This window comes from Culex pipiens, chromosome 3 (assembly GCF_016801865.2).
Source record: "Culex pipiens pallens isolate TS chromosome 3, TS_CPP_V2, whole genome shotgun sequence".
Classification (NCBI taxonomy): domain Eukaryota; kingdom Metazoa; phylum Arthropoda; class Insecta; order Diptera; family Culicidae; genus Culex; species Culex pipiens.
The window spans coordinates 33,917,609-33,936,725 of NC_068939.1; the positions used below are offsets into that span (position 1 = coordinate 33,917,609).

Genomic DNA, 19,117 nt, shown 5'->3' on the forward strand with positions numbered 1-19,117 from the left:
ACGGTATATAAAAATATAGCTGAATAATGGAATATATTACCAAAAACTTGGGTGGAATTGCGCTCCTCTGATTTTCGGCAAAGTCCATGGGAATCGTATGGAGAAGTATAAAAATCGTGAGTTTAACTGAAAAACTAAACTAGTTGTTCATATTTTGACTTAGAGACTTGATTTTTTTTACAGTGATCCGTTAGAATATGGGCAACATCGTGATGCTCATGGTTTTTTGAAATTCGTTGAAATCGATTTTTAAAAAATCAAAAAGTGAGATGCGCCAAATTACGACAAAATTTGGTTCTAGCTCCCGTTTCGCCTTAAAACAAACTACGCAGCAAAAAATCCGATGGTAAAATCGCATGCAAAAGCATGCACTTCACCTTCGTCAAAATAAACACTTAATATTACACACTACATGTACAATTTTTGCAAACACAAAAAAAGTTGCAACCGACGGGATTCAAACCCAGCACCATCAGTAAGGACTGGCACCTTAACCCACTCGGTCATCAGACCGATGAAACGAAACTATTGGCACTACGCCCCCCGGGGCATGGCCTTCCTCTAACGTGGGATTTCTGCTCCAGCGCCTCTGACGAGACAGGAGAAACCGGGACCGACGTTTTACTTCACCATCCGATAGAAGCTCAGTGGATAAGGCGGGAATCGAACCCGCGTCTCATAGCATCATCGGGATCGGCAGCCGAAGCCGCTACCCCTGCGCCACGAGACCCCCTGTGTAGCAGTCTCAGCTCAGACATTAAAGTCTAAGGTAGTCAAAATGTATAGAATTCTGTCCTTCAATAATTCAATTTAATTTTGAGTTTCGAAAAGGCACCGAAAATCAAGTATGATTTAATTAAAACTCTGGTTTATTTGTAATGTTTAGGAAAGCCTCCTATTCATATTCAGTTACTGCAAATTTAAAGTTAAGAACCTTTAAATGTTGAATAGGATTCATATTTGTCAAATGGTTAAAAGCCCGATCATGCATATTGATTCTTAAACTATTGTTAATGCTTTATGAAAAAAAAAACTTAATATCAGGCTGATGTCTACCACCACCAATTACGACTTAGACTAAATCAATAAACTTGGGAAAAATCATTCAGTGAGAGTTTAGAATTGAAAAAATAATTCCGTACAGTGTTTGATCCCAACCAACTATTCAATTCCCGGAAATTTCCGGGACAAAATTCCCGGGATTTAAAAAAACGGGAATTTTCGAATCCCGAGATTTTTTATAACTTGTCCCGGGAATTCCCGAACCTAATAAAAAAAGCAAATTTTGATCAGGAACTTCAGATTTTGCAACTTAAAAATATAGTAATCAATATTAATTTAAAATTTGTATTAGGCATATATCTGCAATAATTAGGCTTCATTTGAGTTAGCAGATCCGTTAAATGTCCAGCGCTTTAAATGTTTTCTATTGTATTTTATATATTGAAAAAATTGGGATTATATTTACGTTTAATTATGATTTTTATTTTTAAATAAATACATAAGATTATTTTTTAATCAAACACCGGAATTTGGGGCCAATCAGGACAAATGCAATGAATTGGGTCCTAAAATGAAGCATAGATTGCTGATATTATTGTTTACAGCGATAAAGCTTATTTTTCTGAGTACAATGACCCTTTGTACGACCACAAAGAGTTTAAAATGGATTTTTAAATCAATTTTGAAAAATTAACCTCGCGGTCCTTCTTGACAGAAAAGCTCCTACTTGACAGCTCGTTCCAAGGGGACCATAGTTGATCCATCGAAAAAATTTTGCATTAAAATGAAAAATAGTGATCAGAAATGGTTTTTAATCGTGCTTTTACCGTTGTACATAAAAATTGACATAGGGCTTTAGTACCCAATTCAGAGCTTTTTTAGCCAAATTTTTCGCATGATGTTTTGAATGATTTCAGTTAAAATAGGAACAGAACTAACTCAATCTACCTATGTGGTTGGAGCCTTCCAACAATGGGTGATATGTGATATGATGGGTTTGGACACAAATTTTGTCTAATTTCGTTAAGTTCCGGAATACAAAAAACACACATATCACTCAAGGGCTCATAAGTGGCATCATAAGTGGTCATAGCTTAAGACAGGGTTGCCAGATCTTCAATGTTTTGGACTCGTTGGAAAGGTCTTTTAATTACCTAACCATCGGTGGGTCGGATGATGGATCCGAACTTTTTTGACATACATTCAAGTGAGATCCGGCTACAAAAAAGTACATAAATATCACTTAAGTGGTCAGAACTCGAGACATGCTTGCCAGATTATCAATAATTTAGACTAGTTGAAAAGGTCTTTCGATTACCTTACCAACGATGGGTCGGATGATGGATCCGGACATTGTTTACATACATTTAAGTGAGATCCGGTTAAAAAAGTACATAAATATCACTTAAGGTGTTATAACTCGAGACAGGGTTGCCAGATCTTCAATGTTTTGGACTCGTTGGAAAGGTCTTTCAATTACCTAACTAACGATGTATAACGTGATGATGTTTGGTTCAGTTTACTGCCTTCCAAAAATATGCGAAAACACATTTTTATCCACAACTTTTGAACTACTTATCGAAACTTCAAACAATTCAATAGCACCGTATGGGACCCTAAACCAAGTCGAATGCGACTGGTTTGGTCAAAATCGGTTCAGCCAGTGCTGAGAAAACTGAGTGACATTATTGGTCACATACACACACACACATACACACAGACATTTGTTCAGTTTTCGATTCTGAGTCGATATGTATACATCAAGGTGGGTGTTCGAGTTTTAAATAAAAAGTTCAATTTTAGAGCAGGTTTATAGCCTTACCTCAGTGAGTAAGGCAAAAAGTACACTGATTTCGAAATGTATTGCTTGAAAATCTCCTGTACCTATACAGATTGTAGTCCCGATTTTCCCAAGTTGGCGGTAGTAACTTTCAAATAATTTGTTAAATATGTTTTATGTTAAACATGAAACTCTTTTAAAAAATTTCATTGACTGGTATCGTTTTATTTGTTGTCGCATCTTGTTTTTTCAAAAAAAATCAAAGATTTGTTTCAAACTTTTCTAGTCATGTCATATAAAAATATATAAAAGAAATAAAACACTTATTTAATTTGAATCACATTGGATAACAAATTGTAGTTCATTTAAAATTCAAAGCACTGCCTTCCTTGTTTAGATTGGATTGTCAACAATTAATATTATTGAGCTAATTCTATGATTATAAGCTTGAAAAACAAAACAAATATAATGAAAACATAGATCATAGAATGATTCAAAAAATTTCTCGGGATCCTGGGAAATATTTTTTCCGTTTCCCGGGAAATTCAAAACCCGGGAAAATTAAACGCCCTAAACAAAAAGAGAGCAAACAATCAATTACTAAATAAAAAAATTAAAAATTAAACAGGATTACTCAACATTGCAAGAGATTACTTTAGAACCCCTGAGAGAAAATCAACTTCAATTGAGTTGTACTCAGAGAAAAGCGAAGCGAGCAAAATTGTTTGAATTGCAAGGGTTTTCATCATACCTTATCTAGAAAGCAAGTGATGACCATAGTTCCTCAGATAAACCTGTGGTGCATCTCTTACTAGTGGACGCGCTGCAAGAAAATGGATTAGACTTCAATTTTCAATTATTACCTGTACCATCCAGCAAGTCAGCAAGCAAGCACGGCAGGGCTAATCTCGCCCATGGATGGAGGCACGAAATGGCAATCGCAGCAGAAAAGATTGCTAATCGAACGTCATCAATGGAACCTGCTATCAGCCCCGATTGCATCAAGGCGATTTGTGCACTTGTTTCCCTTTTTCCGAAGAAGGGTCGCGAAAATTACAACCCATCAGAGGCAGAGAGTTATCTCCGCCTGTCCATAAGCGGGGATGCCGGGGTGATTAGTCGAGGTGGCTCTAATCTTGGAACGGTGTCCCTTTGGAAGGATTTTTTCTTAATATTTCGTAAATTCTTGTTCAAACAGTCCATCTGAACAAAAAAACTACTTTTTGATCCACTGTGTCCACTTACTAGCATAGTAGCTCGGAAGGCACCTCGGCGAGTGAACAGATCACGCGTATGCTAGAGATTCAAGGTCTCAGTGAAAAACCTGTCCCTTCGTCTCGCCGTTGGGCTCGCGTGGCACAGCCAGTTTAATCCGCTGAGATGGCTGCCGCTGAAGGCCCATATGGACCTATCGTGCCGGTGATGGTTGACGCGATGCGGTACATGTCCCAAGAGTCCGATCGTTGCTTTTTATGTACGAAACGTGACATCGCATAAAATTGCCAATCATTTGTGCGCCAGGCAGCGCGCGACTGCAGAAATTGAAACTAATTTAGACTAATAATTGCACCACCGCGCCGGGATTGCGGAATAAGGCCGGGCCTAGCCTAGCTACTGTGTGACATGGGGCCCATCAGAAAGGGCCACCATCGGCATCATCATCATCATTGGCGGAGGATGTCGGCCTGGAGGCTACTATTCTTTTTCAGTGCGCAGTGGAATTTTCCCGAGTGACTTGAAGTTGGTACTGGTCAAATCAATTTTATGTGCAGATTACATGAAACCTTTAATAAAAAAAAAACTATTTCTATTTCATTTATTCACGTAATTACTCGATTGAAATATTGGTTCTCATGGTTTTAAGAAAATGATCAACAGGCCAATGAAAATTGCAGGTCATTTCATTGAGTTTCCTTAGCATCACAGGCCACACGTGAAACATGAGATAAATTTATTGTGAAATTTAAAAAATAGTTTTAAAGTTTTAAATTGCCAAATTCATTAAAAAGAAGATTCACATTGAACAGAAAACCGGTTTGAAAAAAAAAAACAAAACACTTCAGAAAATCAAGGAATTGACATGAATGCAAAATTAATGACAAAATGATGAAATTTAAAAATACTTTAAGTTCAAGAAATATAAGAAATTTGAATGATTTAGTAAAATTCGAAAATTACAAAATAGATAATAACAACAATGAAATCAATAATGCAATTATTAAAAAATTAAGAAACCCTTGAAATTAAAATTAATAAAAATAAGAATTCCAAGCGTACTTTGTTGATATGATCAATTTTTGCTGTGGCACAGAACATAAAAAACTTTTAAATTGAAGAAATTCAAAAAAAAGAATTTTGAATAATTTAATGAAATTTGAAATTTCCAGGAATTGACGAAATTTGTAAAATTTAAATATTTTAATAAAATACAAATAATTCATAAAACTCAACACAAATCAAGAAATTTTTGAAAAAAACTTGAAAATTTGATAAATAAAATAAAAAAAAGTTATTCAAGCGTACTTTGTAAAGAGGTATAATTTTAGATATCCAAGAAATTCAGGAAATTACAACAAAAAGTAATTGAAGCGTATTTTATTAAAAATTCTAATTTTTGTTTGCTAGCGGTGATAAGAAAAATTGAAAGCTAATCCAGTAATATAAAAATTACCTTGTTTAATTCAAAAATGTAAGATAAAAAAATGTAAAGCTTATTACAAAAAAATAGAGCGTCCAAATTTCCCGAGCATTGAATTTCCCGGGAAACGAGAAAAATATTTTTGGAATCCCGGGAAATTTATAAAATAGTAATAAAATCTATGATTTTTTTTATTTCTTATGTTTTTCTAGCTTAAAATAATAGAATTAGCTCAATCATATTAATTGGCGATAATCTACTCTTTAATCTAAACATGGACGACAAGTTTTAAATTGCTTAAAGGGAATTAAATTAAGTTATTTTTGTTCTTTGTTGTGATTTGGATTTGAAATGAACTACAAAGTGATTCAGATTAAATAAACTTATATAAATATATTTCTTTTGTATATGACATGATCAGAAAAGCTTGAAAAAAATATTTGGAAATATTTTTTTTAAAAGCAAAAGATGATAAAATATAAAATGACACCAGTCAATGTAAAATTTTAGATAAGTTTTGAATTTGAAAAAACGCCTTTTGAATGGAATTTTTGCAAACATCCATGTGTTAAATCAATTCACCGTTAAAATTTAAAAAAAAAGTTATTGGTACTTGTATTGAAAAGTTCAACTTTCACAAAAAACATTTGCAAAAAAAAATTTACAAATTATCTCTAAGTTACTGCCGAGACAGAAATAAAGTTTGAATAGGTAAGTAGATTTCAGAGCCATAAATTTAAAATCGGTGTTCTGTGAAATTGTTTTGTTCCGTTCCTGTTTAAACCTAAGTTATTTAAAACATCATTCAAAAATGGCTAAAAAAGTGTCTTAATTCGTATCATATGTTCTGATTTGCCCCACATGGTTGTATTTGATGAAAAATAATTTGATTTGATATTTTATTATTTTAAACCATAAATATACCTAGATATCTCAATCTTTTTTTAAAGCACTAGGCATTTTGCAGTTCGGTAAACTAAAATTTCAACAGTTTTCCCTTAATCATGCTGATAAATGCCGAATACAAACTATAATGCTTTTAAATTATTATCTGTTATGAGGTATTCAACTGTTCATCTATTATTTCCACATCCAAATCTGAATTTCCAGACTAAAAATTGATTATTTTTTTTTAATTTTGGGAATTCCCGGGAAAAATTATAAAAAATCCCGGGATTCGGGAATTCCCGGTTTTGGAAAAAAATCCCAGGGATTTTGTCCCGGGAAATGCCGGAATGGACGCACTAAAAAAAATATTGAGGAATAGAAAATGAATGAAAAATGAGGATTTTAATAAAATCCAAGAATACGAAATAAAATCTGAAAAATTAAAAAAATAAATAATGAATTTCAAATGATTCAATTAAGTTTAAAAAGCTGGAAGAAATCAAGAAATGCAAAAAAAAAGAATTCAAAAAACCATTGAAATTGTTCAAACCAAAAAATGTCAAGAAAATTAAGAAACATAAATAATCAAGAAACTCAAAAATTATATAAAATAAAAAAATCCACTGAAATTCTAAAAACCTAAAAGTATCAAGAAATTTAAGAAAAAAAAATTAAAATAGATGCAAAATTCAACAAATAAATTTAAAATGCATGCAAAAAGTGCTACTAATGAAAAAAAGTTTTATCCTGAAAATTTTCTATGTTTAGTATAATTATTTAATCTCATATTTATATTTTCAAATCCTATCATGACCTTTTGATGACATCTCTGAAATTAATGCCGATGTATCTGTACAACGTTATCGATTTTGATAACTTTTGTATCGAAATCCAGAAAATTGCTAACGATTTTGTTCAAAAAAATGTCATCGATTTTGAAACATGGATTCTAAGATTTTTACAGTTTTTTTTGTGTGTTTATGAACAAACTATGTTAGAGTTATATTTTAATAGTAGTTTATGTTACAAGGTTTACCGAGTTGGATAAATACGACAAGTGCTGAAACCATTAAGTTTTGCAACGAGTTGCTTACAACATTTTTAACCTGACAAACGCGTCTTGAATGGAATTTTATGTCAAACATTCATGTGTTTAGTAAATTCACCGTTCAAAACAAAAACTATATTGAAAAATGTTACTTTTTGATACAAGTGTTGAAAAGTTCTACTTTTCAGCACCCATTTCAGTGCTGAAAAGCAGAACTTTAAGCACTGTTATTGAAAGATATAAATTTTCCATTCTGTTATTTTTGGTAGGGAAAAGTAGGCCGTTTCGTTTCTTCAGAAGGACAGAAAAAGTTGACAGTTTTGAAGAGGAATTGCAAAAATATTATTTTTTAAATATTTCTGTAAATTTTTATTTTTGATATTTCAAATAAGAATATTTTTCTTCCAAAATGGGGGGGGGGGGGGCACAATGTATGGGCTGCCCCCCCTCGAGTAATTTTGAGGGGGACAAAAAATACCGTGCCCCTCCTCCGTTGTAGATGTACTTTATCATCAGCTCACTGAGAGCTTGGAATTGTTCTGCCTTGTTTCGGCAGGCACGAAAGCGCGTGAGCATCTCTCCAGCAAGGGCGAAAAACTCAGGAAGCGTGAAGAGATCATCACCGGTAACATCAGCTTGTCTCGGGGGAGAACCGCCCCCAGAAGCGGCTACTCTAGCGTACGAACCTCCCCACCCGGGAGGGAACGCTGGGTTGGTCGATGGAACCGCTCCGCCGCCAGCTGCTGCAGCGGTCGAGCTTGAAGTCTTCGGAGCTTGGCGGGACGCAGGCGCTTTCTTCTTCTTGTCCTACTCCTCGATGTACTTTTTCCGCGCGGCACAGCCACGGAAATTCGCCGTGTGGTTTCCACCACAATTGGCACACTTGACACGCTCTTTGTGCTGCTGGGCGTTTTCCCTCAGTTGGTCTTTCCGCGGAAGACTGCACCTTTCGGTGAAGTGGGTTTCACCGCACTTTACGCACCGGGGTGGGAGATTGCAGTTTCTTGAGCCATGTCCGAATTTCTGACAGCGGTGGCATTGGGCTATATTTTAGCGTTTCAATCGCAATATTCCTTCATTTTAGTATTTAAAAAAATTACACTAGGTGAATTCCTCATTCTTTTCAAACAAAATAAACACTATCCATCTCTCTCCCAATCAGGATGCCAAAACTTTTTTCAGATTTTTATTGGCAGTTGGCCAGATTTTGAAAATGGTTGACCCTGACGAATTTTTAAGTTTGAGCTGCCTAATGGATTTGCGATTAATTTCATATATTTTCTAGAATTTATTTTCAAATTGGATAATTATAAAAAACTTTTGTTTGATTTCTTTTCCAGTAATGAAATAATGTTAATGGTATTTTTGTAAATCTTATGGTTTTCTGATGACTGCAACTGCCATCCTTCCCACGACCTCTGGCATTCAACGAACGTTACAAAATTTCGCCAAAATTATGCCGGGACCTTGGCCATCACCGGGGTCTCGACGCCGTCGTCCCCGCCTTCTCCCCCCAAACTCACCTCGCTGTATTTTTGCAACATGCCCTGCGAGAAATTTGATCATCTGCACCGATTACCTTGCGGATGTTGGTTGGTGTGTGCAAGGCTGGGTTGTGCAATAGTATGTAATTTGAATTTTTAATGCAATTGCCCGCACTTGGCCCCCCTCGTGTTTCTCTCCCGGGACCCCGGCATCGAAGAAAATGGTAAGCCTTTTTGTACCTCAAAGTACAAGTACACGCACATTCTCAGACCCCGCAGAACAAAACCAAAATAACACTGGAACGAAAAAAGAAGAGTAAAACAAAAAACTAAAAAAACAAGAGTTTTGCCCGCAGCTGACATCTTTCGATGGTATAGAGATGATAAAACCCCAAGTAAAAAGGTTGCCTTCGTACGCGAATTGTGGCCAGGCCACATTTTTGCCCGCTCCCCCCTAGGCTCCCGACCGGCCAGTCAGTCAGCCGGCCAACTTCCCCTAGCCTTCGTTATCCGTTGAAAAAATTTGCAATGGCCAGTTTCGGGGCCGGCAGAAAAATGCACCAGCAGCCTCTCTTTTTGACTTTTGCAGTCGCAAGCTTGCGGTTTTTCGGTTCGGGGCATTTTTATTGCCTTCGTGATATTTGATGGTCACATTTTTTCCAGTTATTTGGTCAGACCACGCGGGAATAATTTTTGGCAGTGCAATTTTTGTTTGTTTTTTTTTTGTGTCTCTTTCTTTCTCTTTTCATTGCACTGTTGCGTTTGACTTCTTGTGGTAATGGCAGTTTTCATTTGTGGTGAAAAGGTGATGTCAGAAAGTGTTAAAAAATAATGTCATGATAGTAGTTTTGCACAAGTCAAAAATAAAAAACAAGTTTTCACGACAGAAAGTATAATTTTGTTTTGTTTGTTCTTTGTTCAGGAAGAAACATAAAAAAAAAACTTTGCAGAAAATACAAAAAAAAACATAATAAATCAACACTTTTTTTTCAGCAATTAAATTTGAATTTTACTCATGGAATTAAGCAAACTATAGTTTCAATTCAAAATTTATTCCCAAATGAACTTTTAAAAAAAAGTCTTGCGTATCTTAACAATAATTTAGTTTGTTGAAAATGTGTCTGAAATGCATAAATTAAAAAAAAAGTCAAGCAGGACGTTTTGAATTTTGAGAAAGGCTACAAAAGAGCTTGAAGAATGAGTTAAATTCACCTAAAAAAAAATTCTTTGGAACACTAAAAGGTTCCCAGCTTTATGAGCTTTTTGTTAGCTTTTGTAAATTTAATCAATATTGTCACACATTTTGTCGGGAAAACAAACTTTTCCTGTCATTCTCGAAATACGAAAGAGCCTACTTTTCTGTATCAAAAATAACGGAATCAAATAGTAACCCTTTTCAAAACAAATATTGAAAAGTTCTACTTTTCAACACTGAAATGGATGCTGAAAAGTTGAACTTTTCAGTACTTGTTTGAAAAAGTTGTTCTTTTCAACATTTTTTTGTTTATATAAAAAGGGTAATTCTCCGCCAACTCACACAGCAGTTGCCCCGACCCCTCTTCGATTTGCGTGAAACTTTGTCCTAAGGGGTAACTTTTGTCCCTGATCACGAATCCGAGGTCCGTTTTTTTGATATCTCGTGACGGAGGGGTGGTACGACCCCTTCCATTTTTGAACACGTGAAAAAAGAGGTGTTTTTCAACAATTTGCAGCCTGAAACGGTGATGAGATAGAAATTTGGTGTCAAAGGGACTTTTATGTAAAATTAGACGCCCGATTTGATGGTGTACTCAGAATTCCAAATAAACGTATTTTTCATCGAAAAAAACACTAAAAAAGTTTTAAAAATTCTCCCATTTTCCGTTACTCGACTGTAAAAAATGTACTTTTCGAATCTACATTGACCCAGAAGGGTCATTTTTCATTTAGAACAAAAATTTTCATTTTAAAATTTCGTGTTTTTTCTAACTTTGCAGGGTTATTTTTTAAGAGTATAACAATGTTCTACAAAGTTGTAGAGCAGACAATTACAAAATGTTGATATACAGACATAAGGGGTTTGCTAATAAACATCACGAGTTATCGCGATTTTACGAAAAAATGTTTTGAAAAAGTTACTTTTTAGGTTAAGGACCCCATTTCATGGCCAATATAATGACCCCGACGAAATTGGACAAAATTATCCCATAGTTCTAACCATTTTAAACAAAGTCCTTTAGAAGGTATATCAAATAATTAAAAAATCAAATTTCAAAATTTCAACTTTTCAGAATAATTTTAACTTAAGGACCCCATTTCATGGCCAAAATAATGACCCCGACGAAATTGGTCAAAATTATCCCATAGTTCAAGCCAATTTTAGCAAAGTCCCTTAGGGGGTATATCAAATAATTTAAAAAATCAACTTCCAAAATTTCAACTTTTTAGAATAATTTTAGCTTAAGGACCCCATTTCATGGCCAAAATAATGACCCCGACGAAATTAGACAAAATTATCCCAAAGATCTAAACATATTTAACAAAAGAAAAAATAATAACAGATTGTGTTATGGACACTTAGAAACTTTTCCATTTGTTCGATTTCCCGGGTAGACGGTAATAACAAATTTAATAATATTTCAATAACAAATCCTGTTAAAATAACAAAAAGTGTTATTATTTTATCCTGAAGTTCAACTTCAAGAAGGAAAAATAATAACAGTTTCTGATAAAATAACAAAATTTGGTATTGAAGTGATATTATATCAAAAATGTTTAATAACACGCTAATAAGAGGAAATGTTATACATTTCAAAAACTCTCCTAATAACAAAATTTGTTATTCGTTCAGTATACCGACTTAGAAATAAAATTACCATAAATCGCACAAATGGAAAAGTTTCTAAGTGTCCATAACACAATCTGTTATTATTTTTTCTTTTGTTAAATATGTTTAGATCTTTGGTATAATTTTGTCTAATTTCATCGGGGTCATTATTTTGGCCACGAAATGGGGTGCTTAAGCTAAAATTATTCTAAAAAGTTGAAATTTTGGAAGTTGATTTTTTAATTATTTGATATACCCCCTAAGGGACTTAGCTTAAATTGGCTAGAACTATGGGATAATTCTGACCAATTTCGTCGGGGTCATTTTTTTGCCATGAAATGGGATCCTTAAGCTAAAATTATTCCAAAAAGTTGAAATTTTGAAAGTTGTTTTTTTTTTAATTATTTGATATACCCCCTAAAGGACTTTGTTTAAAATGGTTAGAACAATGGGATAATTTTGACCAATTTTGTCAGGGTCATTATTTTGGCCATGAAATGGGGTCCTTAAACTAAAATTATTCTAAAAAGTTGAAATTTTGGAAGTTGATTTTTTAATTATTTGATATACCCCCTAAGGGACTTTGCTAAAATTGGCTAGAAATATGGGATAATTTTGACCAATTTCGTTAGGGTCATTATTTTGGCCATGAAATGGGGTCCTTAAGCTAAAATTATCCTGAAAAGTTTAAATTTTGAAAGTTGATTTTTTAAATTATTTGATATACCCCCTAAAGGACTTTGTTTAAAATGGTTAGAACTATGGGATAATTTTGTCTAATTTCATCGGGGCCATTATTTTGGTCATGAAATGGGGTTCTTAAGCTAAAATTATTCTAAAAAGTTGAAATTTTGGAAGTTGTTTTTTTAAATTATTTGATATACCCCGTAAGGGACTTTGCTAAAATTGGCTAGAACTATGGGATAATTTTGACCAATTTCGCTGGGGTCATTATTTTGGCCATGAAATGGGGTCCTTAAGCTAAAATTATTCTAAAAAGTTGAAATTTGAATTAATAACAGTTTAGGGTAGGGTAGTCATCAATGAGACACTTTTGGTTTTCAACTTTCAAAGATTTTTCTCATTTTTTCATCAGCATGTTTTAATGAGCTTTTTGTTGCATTATCTTTCTTTTAATGTGTTCTAACATTGACCAAAATATGAGATGGATCCGACATCTACAGCCAGAGTTATTCAACTGTCTCATTGTAGACGCACTTGGCAGGAACAATGAGACAGCTGGGGAACAATGAGACACACTACGAAAATCAAGATTTTTCTAGTAAAACATCATGTTTTTGTATTGTTCCATTGCAGGTAACTTGCCTTGAACATTTTAGAGCAATTTTACATACATGAAACTTTATTAACAAAAGTTATGCTAAAAAGTATTTAAATTTTGTAAAATCCGTATATTTATACCAAATAACTTTGTATTTTTGGTTAAATGAAGTTAAAACTCTATAAATATGCCAAAAATCACTTTTAATTCATGTTTTGAAAGATTTCCATAGATTTTGAAAAATTTGATGAAGAAAAATCAAAGTGTCTCATTGTTACCCATGAGCTGAAATGAGTGGGGAACAATGAGACAGTCCTGGATACTGGGTATATTCTAAATTTTGGCCAAACTTAATGAAAGGACATTGTAGCCCAACTCAATCCCTATGGAACGTTGAAAGAAATTTGAAGAAATATTAGTTTTGGTGTTAATGGCAGCCTACGAGCGAAAAAGTAATTTTTGTCCATAATTTACTTTTACACCCCAGAATCAAACATTTATGAATAACTTTTCAAGGGAGCGTCCATAACCAAAGCCACTATAATGGCAGACGTGTATTCAGTAGACACACCTTTCCCCCAAATATGAGCCTGATTGGTTGAAACTACGACTTGTGAGAGCCATTTTATCATTGTTCCCCGTGCCTCATTGATGACTACTCTACCCTAAGTTATTTTTCGAACAAATCTTTGTTATTGATTTTTGTTATTTTAACAACTAATCCGATCATTCCAATAACATATTTCGATCTTCTCACAATATCAAAAACTGACCTTTCCAAGTTATTTCCGTCTGCTCGGGTTATGGTAATTTTATTTCTAAGTCAGTACACCGAACGAATAACAAATTTTGTTATTAGGAGAGTTTTTGAAATGTATAACATTTCCTCTTATTAGCGTGTTATTAAACATTTTCAATATAATATCACTTCAATACCAAATTTTGTTATTTTGTCAGAAACTGTTATCCCGGGCAGACGGTAATAACAGAATTCATGCCATTTCAATAACAAATACTGTTAAAATAACAGAAAGTGTTATGGAATCTTCTTGAAAATCCAATTTTTGCATAAGAGTTTAATAACAGTTTATGTTATCATAACAAAATTTGTTATTGGTCTGATATTGGTTGAAATCCAAAACAACTTGGAAATAACATTTTTTGTTATGGAAAAATACCGTCAATTGTTATTGTGATGATCGGATTAGTTGTTAAAATAACAAAAAATAGTAACAGAGATTTGTTCGAAGAATAACTAAAAATGTGATTGGGGTGTTATAACAATAACAATCCAATAACAAAAAAATCATAACGACGAATAACAAATCTTGTTATAGATAACAAAATATAATATTGACCTAGTATTATCAAATATCAAAAAATGTTATTCCCAAGTTATTTCCGTCTGCTCGGGATTATTTTTTCTTCTTGAAGTTGAACTTCAGGATAAAATAATAACACTTTTTGTTATTTTAACAGGATTTGTTATTGAAATATTATTAATTTTGTTATAACCGTCTGCCCGGGAACCTCGTTGGATAAATGTACGACTCGTGCTGAATAAATCCACTTTCTACAACGTGTTGCATAAACTACCATTTTCTGGTGTTTTACAGTTTGAATATTTTCTGAAATTTCTGCCAACACTGCCCTACAATTGCATTTGACCACGAAAAACGAGGAGACTTGAGCCATTACTTCACCGAGTGTCCAAAATATTGCCCACCCCCCACCGCCCCATGCGTCCTCCTTCGTCCTGCCAGCTAGGTAGGTACCTTGCAGACAACTCCCCGGAGATACCGATCGACTTTTTGGCTTTTCCCGTCTCATCCCGGTCCCCCTTCCACGCAGTCACTTTCGTTTTCGAAACAGCTCGCGACCAACCATTGAGAGACCCCGCGGCCTGCACACGCTGATGGTTGTCTTCCAGTTAAAAATTAAGTTTTATGTTCCCGGCGACGACTCCGGCCCCGTTTTGCGTTCTTTTTGTGGGTCTCCGAGCCAATGATGTCACGCGAAATGTGCAATTTTTCGGCGGTTTACTCGGTGCGGTTAAGGGCAGGCCGTTTTGGGTAATTCCAATGGTTATTAGCTTCAAATTGAAATTAGAAACTTTTGCTTTCTGCAGCTTTTTTTTGTTTGGTGGGGGTCTGCTGCTAATTTGGGATGGTTCCTTGCGTGATGGTAATTTATTAGCGCTTATCATGCTAATAAAACGAAAGGTGCAACTTAGGACCCACTTTCGGAGTGTTGCTTTCCGGGGTAGTTACTCGGGCTCTCAGTACCAGACTCTGGCTTAGGACATTTATAATTTGCGGTTGAGTTGTGGCGGGCAGCTGAACCAAACAAAAAATAAAAATAAAAATGAGGTGCAATTTCGGCGCGGGATATGCGCTCTAATGCATGCCAAAATTATGAGTTTTGGCAATGGGAAACTTCTGGAAGTAGGGCTAACATGTACTTGAGCAACAAGTACTATTTTTTGAAGGGGGAACGATAAGCGATAACAAAAATGCAACCGACATTTGAATTATTCATGAATTCGCCCTTCAAATCTATTTGTAATTATTCTAATTACGGACGCGTCATGAGATCGTTTCATGCTAGGAACATTTAATTTATGGCTTATTGCCGTTGATACAATCGTCGATTAAATTAGAATTAAATTTCGCGTGCAGTTTATTACCGCTATCAACAATCTTACTTTATTGCAGTAAAATATTAGAGAAAAAATAATGCTAAATACAGCATATGAGCAGTTCTCTAAGAAATCACAATGCTAAAGTAAAAAAAAATAACAATGTTAAAGTATGAAACAATCGTGAAATTTTCCAATCTTTTCGAAAAAAATATTTTCAAAATTTTTGAATCAAGACTAACATTCAAAATGGGCCAAATATTCAATATTAGTTGAGTTGAGAACACAATTTTGTGCAGCTCACAATGCCTCAAATTTTGACCGTCACAGATCCCCACAATTAGATTTCAAACCTGAAATATTCAATAAAATCCGAAAAAAACTCCTTGCATTTTTGTCACTTTTCATATGAAAGAAGTTTCAATCTTGACGTGCTATCTTGACACAGCCTAAAAATTGATGTATGTGCGACAACTGGTCAAAGGGATTTCCGGTCAGAACGCGTTTGACATACCTTCCAGTCCGACTACCGTAAACATTTGAAATTACAACTTAGCACTTCGACAAACAAATTCTGAACGGTCAGCCAAACAAAACGTGTTTGTTATTGTTTACTTGCGTGGTATTGTTTTTGTTTGTTCAAGGTCAAACATGAAAACGCGTTTGGAGCAGGAGTCGAGATTTTTGGGGGACCTAAAGTCGGAGTCAGGTCAGGTTAGGTCGTTAGCTCAGTCCAGGTGTAGGAGTCGTCCCTCTGAGTCCTCTATCGGTGGAGTCACTGGTCGGCAGTTACAATCCAAAGATATTCAGTTCGAATCCCGGGGTGGATGAGAACATAGGTGTAAAAAGAGGTTTGTATTGTCTCACCGTTTCAAATCTTCGGACAGCTAGTTTGAATTCTGTAGAACGAACAATTTGATTCAAATTAAATTTTTACCAAGCATTTCGATGAAAAGAAATCGTATTATATTTACGTATATTAATGTTTTTTAATACAACATAAATTTTCACATATTACCTTTTTCCTGGGGCTTTGGTTTTGCAAAATGCTCAAACCCTGCTCTCTTTCTGCGTAAATCCATCGCATCAAGTGCGCAATTGCAATCTCACCACTGAAAGTTCATTGCGCATGTTTGCGCCTTCATGAGCCATGTAATTAGAGCTCTTATCCATCCAAACAACAACGTTGGCACTCCTGCTGGAAAAGAGTGCATTTCTCGACGGGCAGGAGATGCGCGCGCGTGTGTCACTGTCACGACGGGATCTTCCTGGGCTAAATCTTCCCCTCTGCCCTGGCCGGTGAAGCCTCTATCTCTCTTTCTCTCTCTCTCGGATGTTGTTTTTCATGTTCCCCGGACGCAGCCCTGATGGCCACTTGTTGCGCAAATTCTCGCTGTTACCGGACATGCCATGTCCCTGATCTTGATCGTGAAATTTTTTGTTCTTCTGAAAATGAGAAATGTGTGCGTGTGTGTGTCTGTGCAGCGCACTGAACCTTAAAAACAAAAACAACCCCTCTTGCGTAACCCTGGTCTGATGAATGGATTTTTCACATATGTTTGTTCCAAAAAAGCCCACGTAGTATCAGAATAGCTCTAAAACTAAACTAAAAAGTATTTGTACCAGCTTTATTAACAACAATAAATTAGTTTGCACAAAAGTGCATTTTTTGGTATGGGACTACCCATAAACCATGTGGACACTTTTTTGGAAATCACGAACCACCCTCTCCCTCGTGGACAATTGTCCATACAAAAAAATCTTTTTTGTATGGAGCGTGGACAACCACTAAAAAATCATGTCTGCACACATATAATTGAAGGTATATCTGAGAGGTGTATTTAAGAAGTTCATTTTTCGAGTGATTTTAAAGCCTTGCTCAGTGAGGTGAGAAAGGCAAAAAAAGGTCCGTGCACCGAAAAATATGCACACGATTATCTTGGTTTTGGTCTCATTCGATTCGTCTTCGGGTCCCACAAGACCCTAGTTAATACTATGAAGTTTAGAAAAGTAATTTAAAAGTAATTGCTAAAAAAAAAACGATTTTAGCTAAACTTCAGAAGATTGTAAAAAGGGTGATTTTTGTAAGAAAACCCGTCATGACATACATTTTTAGAAAGGTATTTAAAAAAAAAAACCTATCCAACGAGCCCAAAACGTTGAAGATCTGACAACCCTATCAATCTAATCTAATCTAATCTAACACTAACGCAGCCAGTTCGATGAAAGCATGCTGGAAAGACTTGTGATTAGATTACGCCCCAAGCACTTTTCTTGTCAATATTAATAATTGCAGTACATCTGAGAACACCCGAAAATGTATTACAAAAATTAAAGCGGCCAGCCCTACTGCGTTGTGTTTACTGCAGAGAGGATTCTGAGAACGCATCACATTTCACAGAATCTACAGGGGAGGAAGAATGCGTGGACATACCGTACCAAACGCTCCGAATCAATTAGGTGTGGTGTGTTAGTGTAAATTTGGCAGAGAATTATAATTTTAGGGAGGAAGTGGAGCTAGGTAAATTGGAATTGTGGAATGGGAAAGTAAGGGAGGGGAAGGAAGGTTATTTAATTTATAGTATGATAATATAGGGGAATCATCTAGTAAATAATGATGGAATGCTCTCACCAAGAAACAGCTTATCTTCAAAAGACACAACCGGATGGTGTCCTAATCGTCAGCTCCTAGGTCGAAAGACGTGGAAATGTTCCTTTTGCTATGATCTTTTCTATGTTTATTGGGACCTTTTTTTGAAAAAAAAAACTCAGGATATATAAGAAATAAAGTTCCTGAAAGCGAATATTTAAAAAGCAGCCAAATTTTACCACCATTTTTGTCAAAAATGATTGTTTGAAAAAAAAACAAGATAGCCATGATTTTTTTCTCAAAATGGAATTCTCTCACCGGGAATTGGGTAAAAACACTGTACTTATCAACGTTCGCAACAAAGATTTTCTTGCCATTTGCGCGATTGACAACGGCACCTGGTTCTGTCAAATCCACACAAGGAATCGAAACCCGAATATATCCATCATCTTCACCTTTTTCACTGGCACTCACAAGATCCTCCAGAACTAGCCGATAAGACTTCGATGAAAATCCTCGAAAGTTATAAGAACTTTAGCGTTATTTATACACTTTTTTGAGGCTATGTAGTGTATTCACTTGATGAATGTGAGGAAGGCACCAACCACCTAAAGGTGGATTAAGTAACGTTTTCAATCTCAATTGAGGTAAAATTACATCATAAAAGAGGTAATATTCAACCTTCCAAACTTACACATTTTTTTACTGTGTACTTATACTTAAGTTTGACATTTTCGATCTATTTTTGGAATTTTTCGAACTTTTTAAATAGTACCCATGTTTGTCAATGAAACAAAAAGAGCCAAAATACAGCCACATAAAGAAAAAATGGGAAAATGTGTTTATTTATTTTTTGCAAATTTCATTGTTGGCAAAAACATTGATTTCGAGTTATATGATGTTTCTATGTACACAGAAAAAAAGTAACGGTAATATTACTTCTGGAAAGGTCTTTTATGTC

General features: G+C 35.0%; 1 protein-coding gene across 1 annotated transcript in view; it reads right to left on the reverse strand.

Moving 5' to 3' along the window:
* Positions 1-9,104, reverse strand: part of LOC128093352 (uncharacterized) — a 72,309-nt gene extending 63,205 nt beyond the window's left edge. The window contains exon 1 of the mRNA XM_052709863.1: positions 9,081-9,104. Within this exon, the coding sequence (XP_052565823.1) occupies positions 9,081-9,104 (24 nt within the window). The remainder of the gene's footprint in view (positions 1-9,080) is intronic.
* Positions 9,105-19,117: the final 10,013 nt, after the last annotated feature.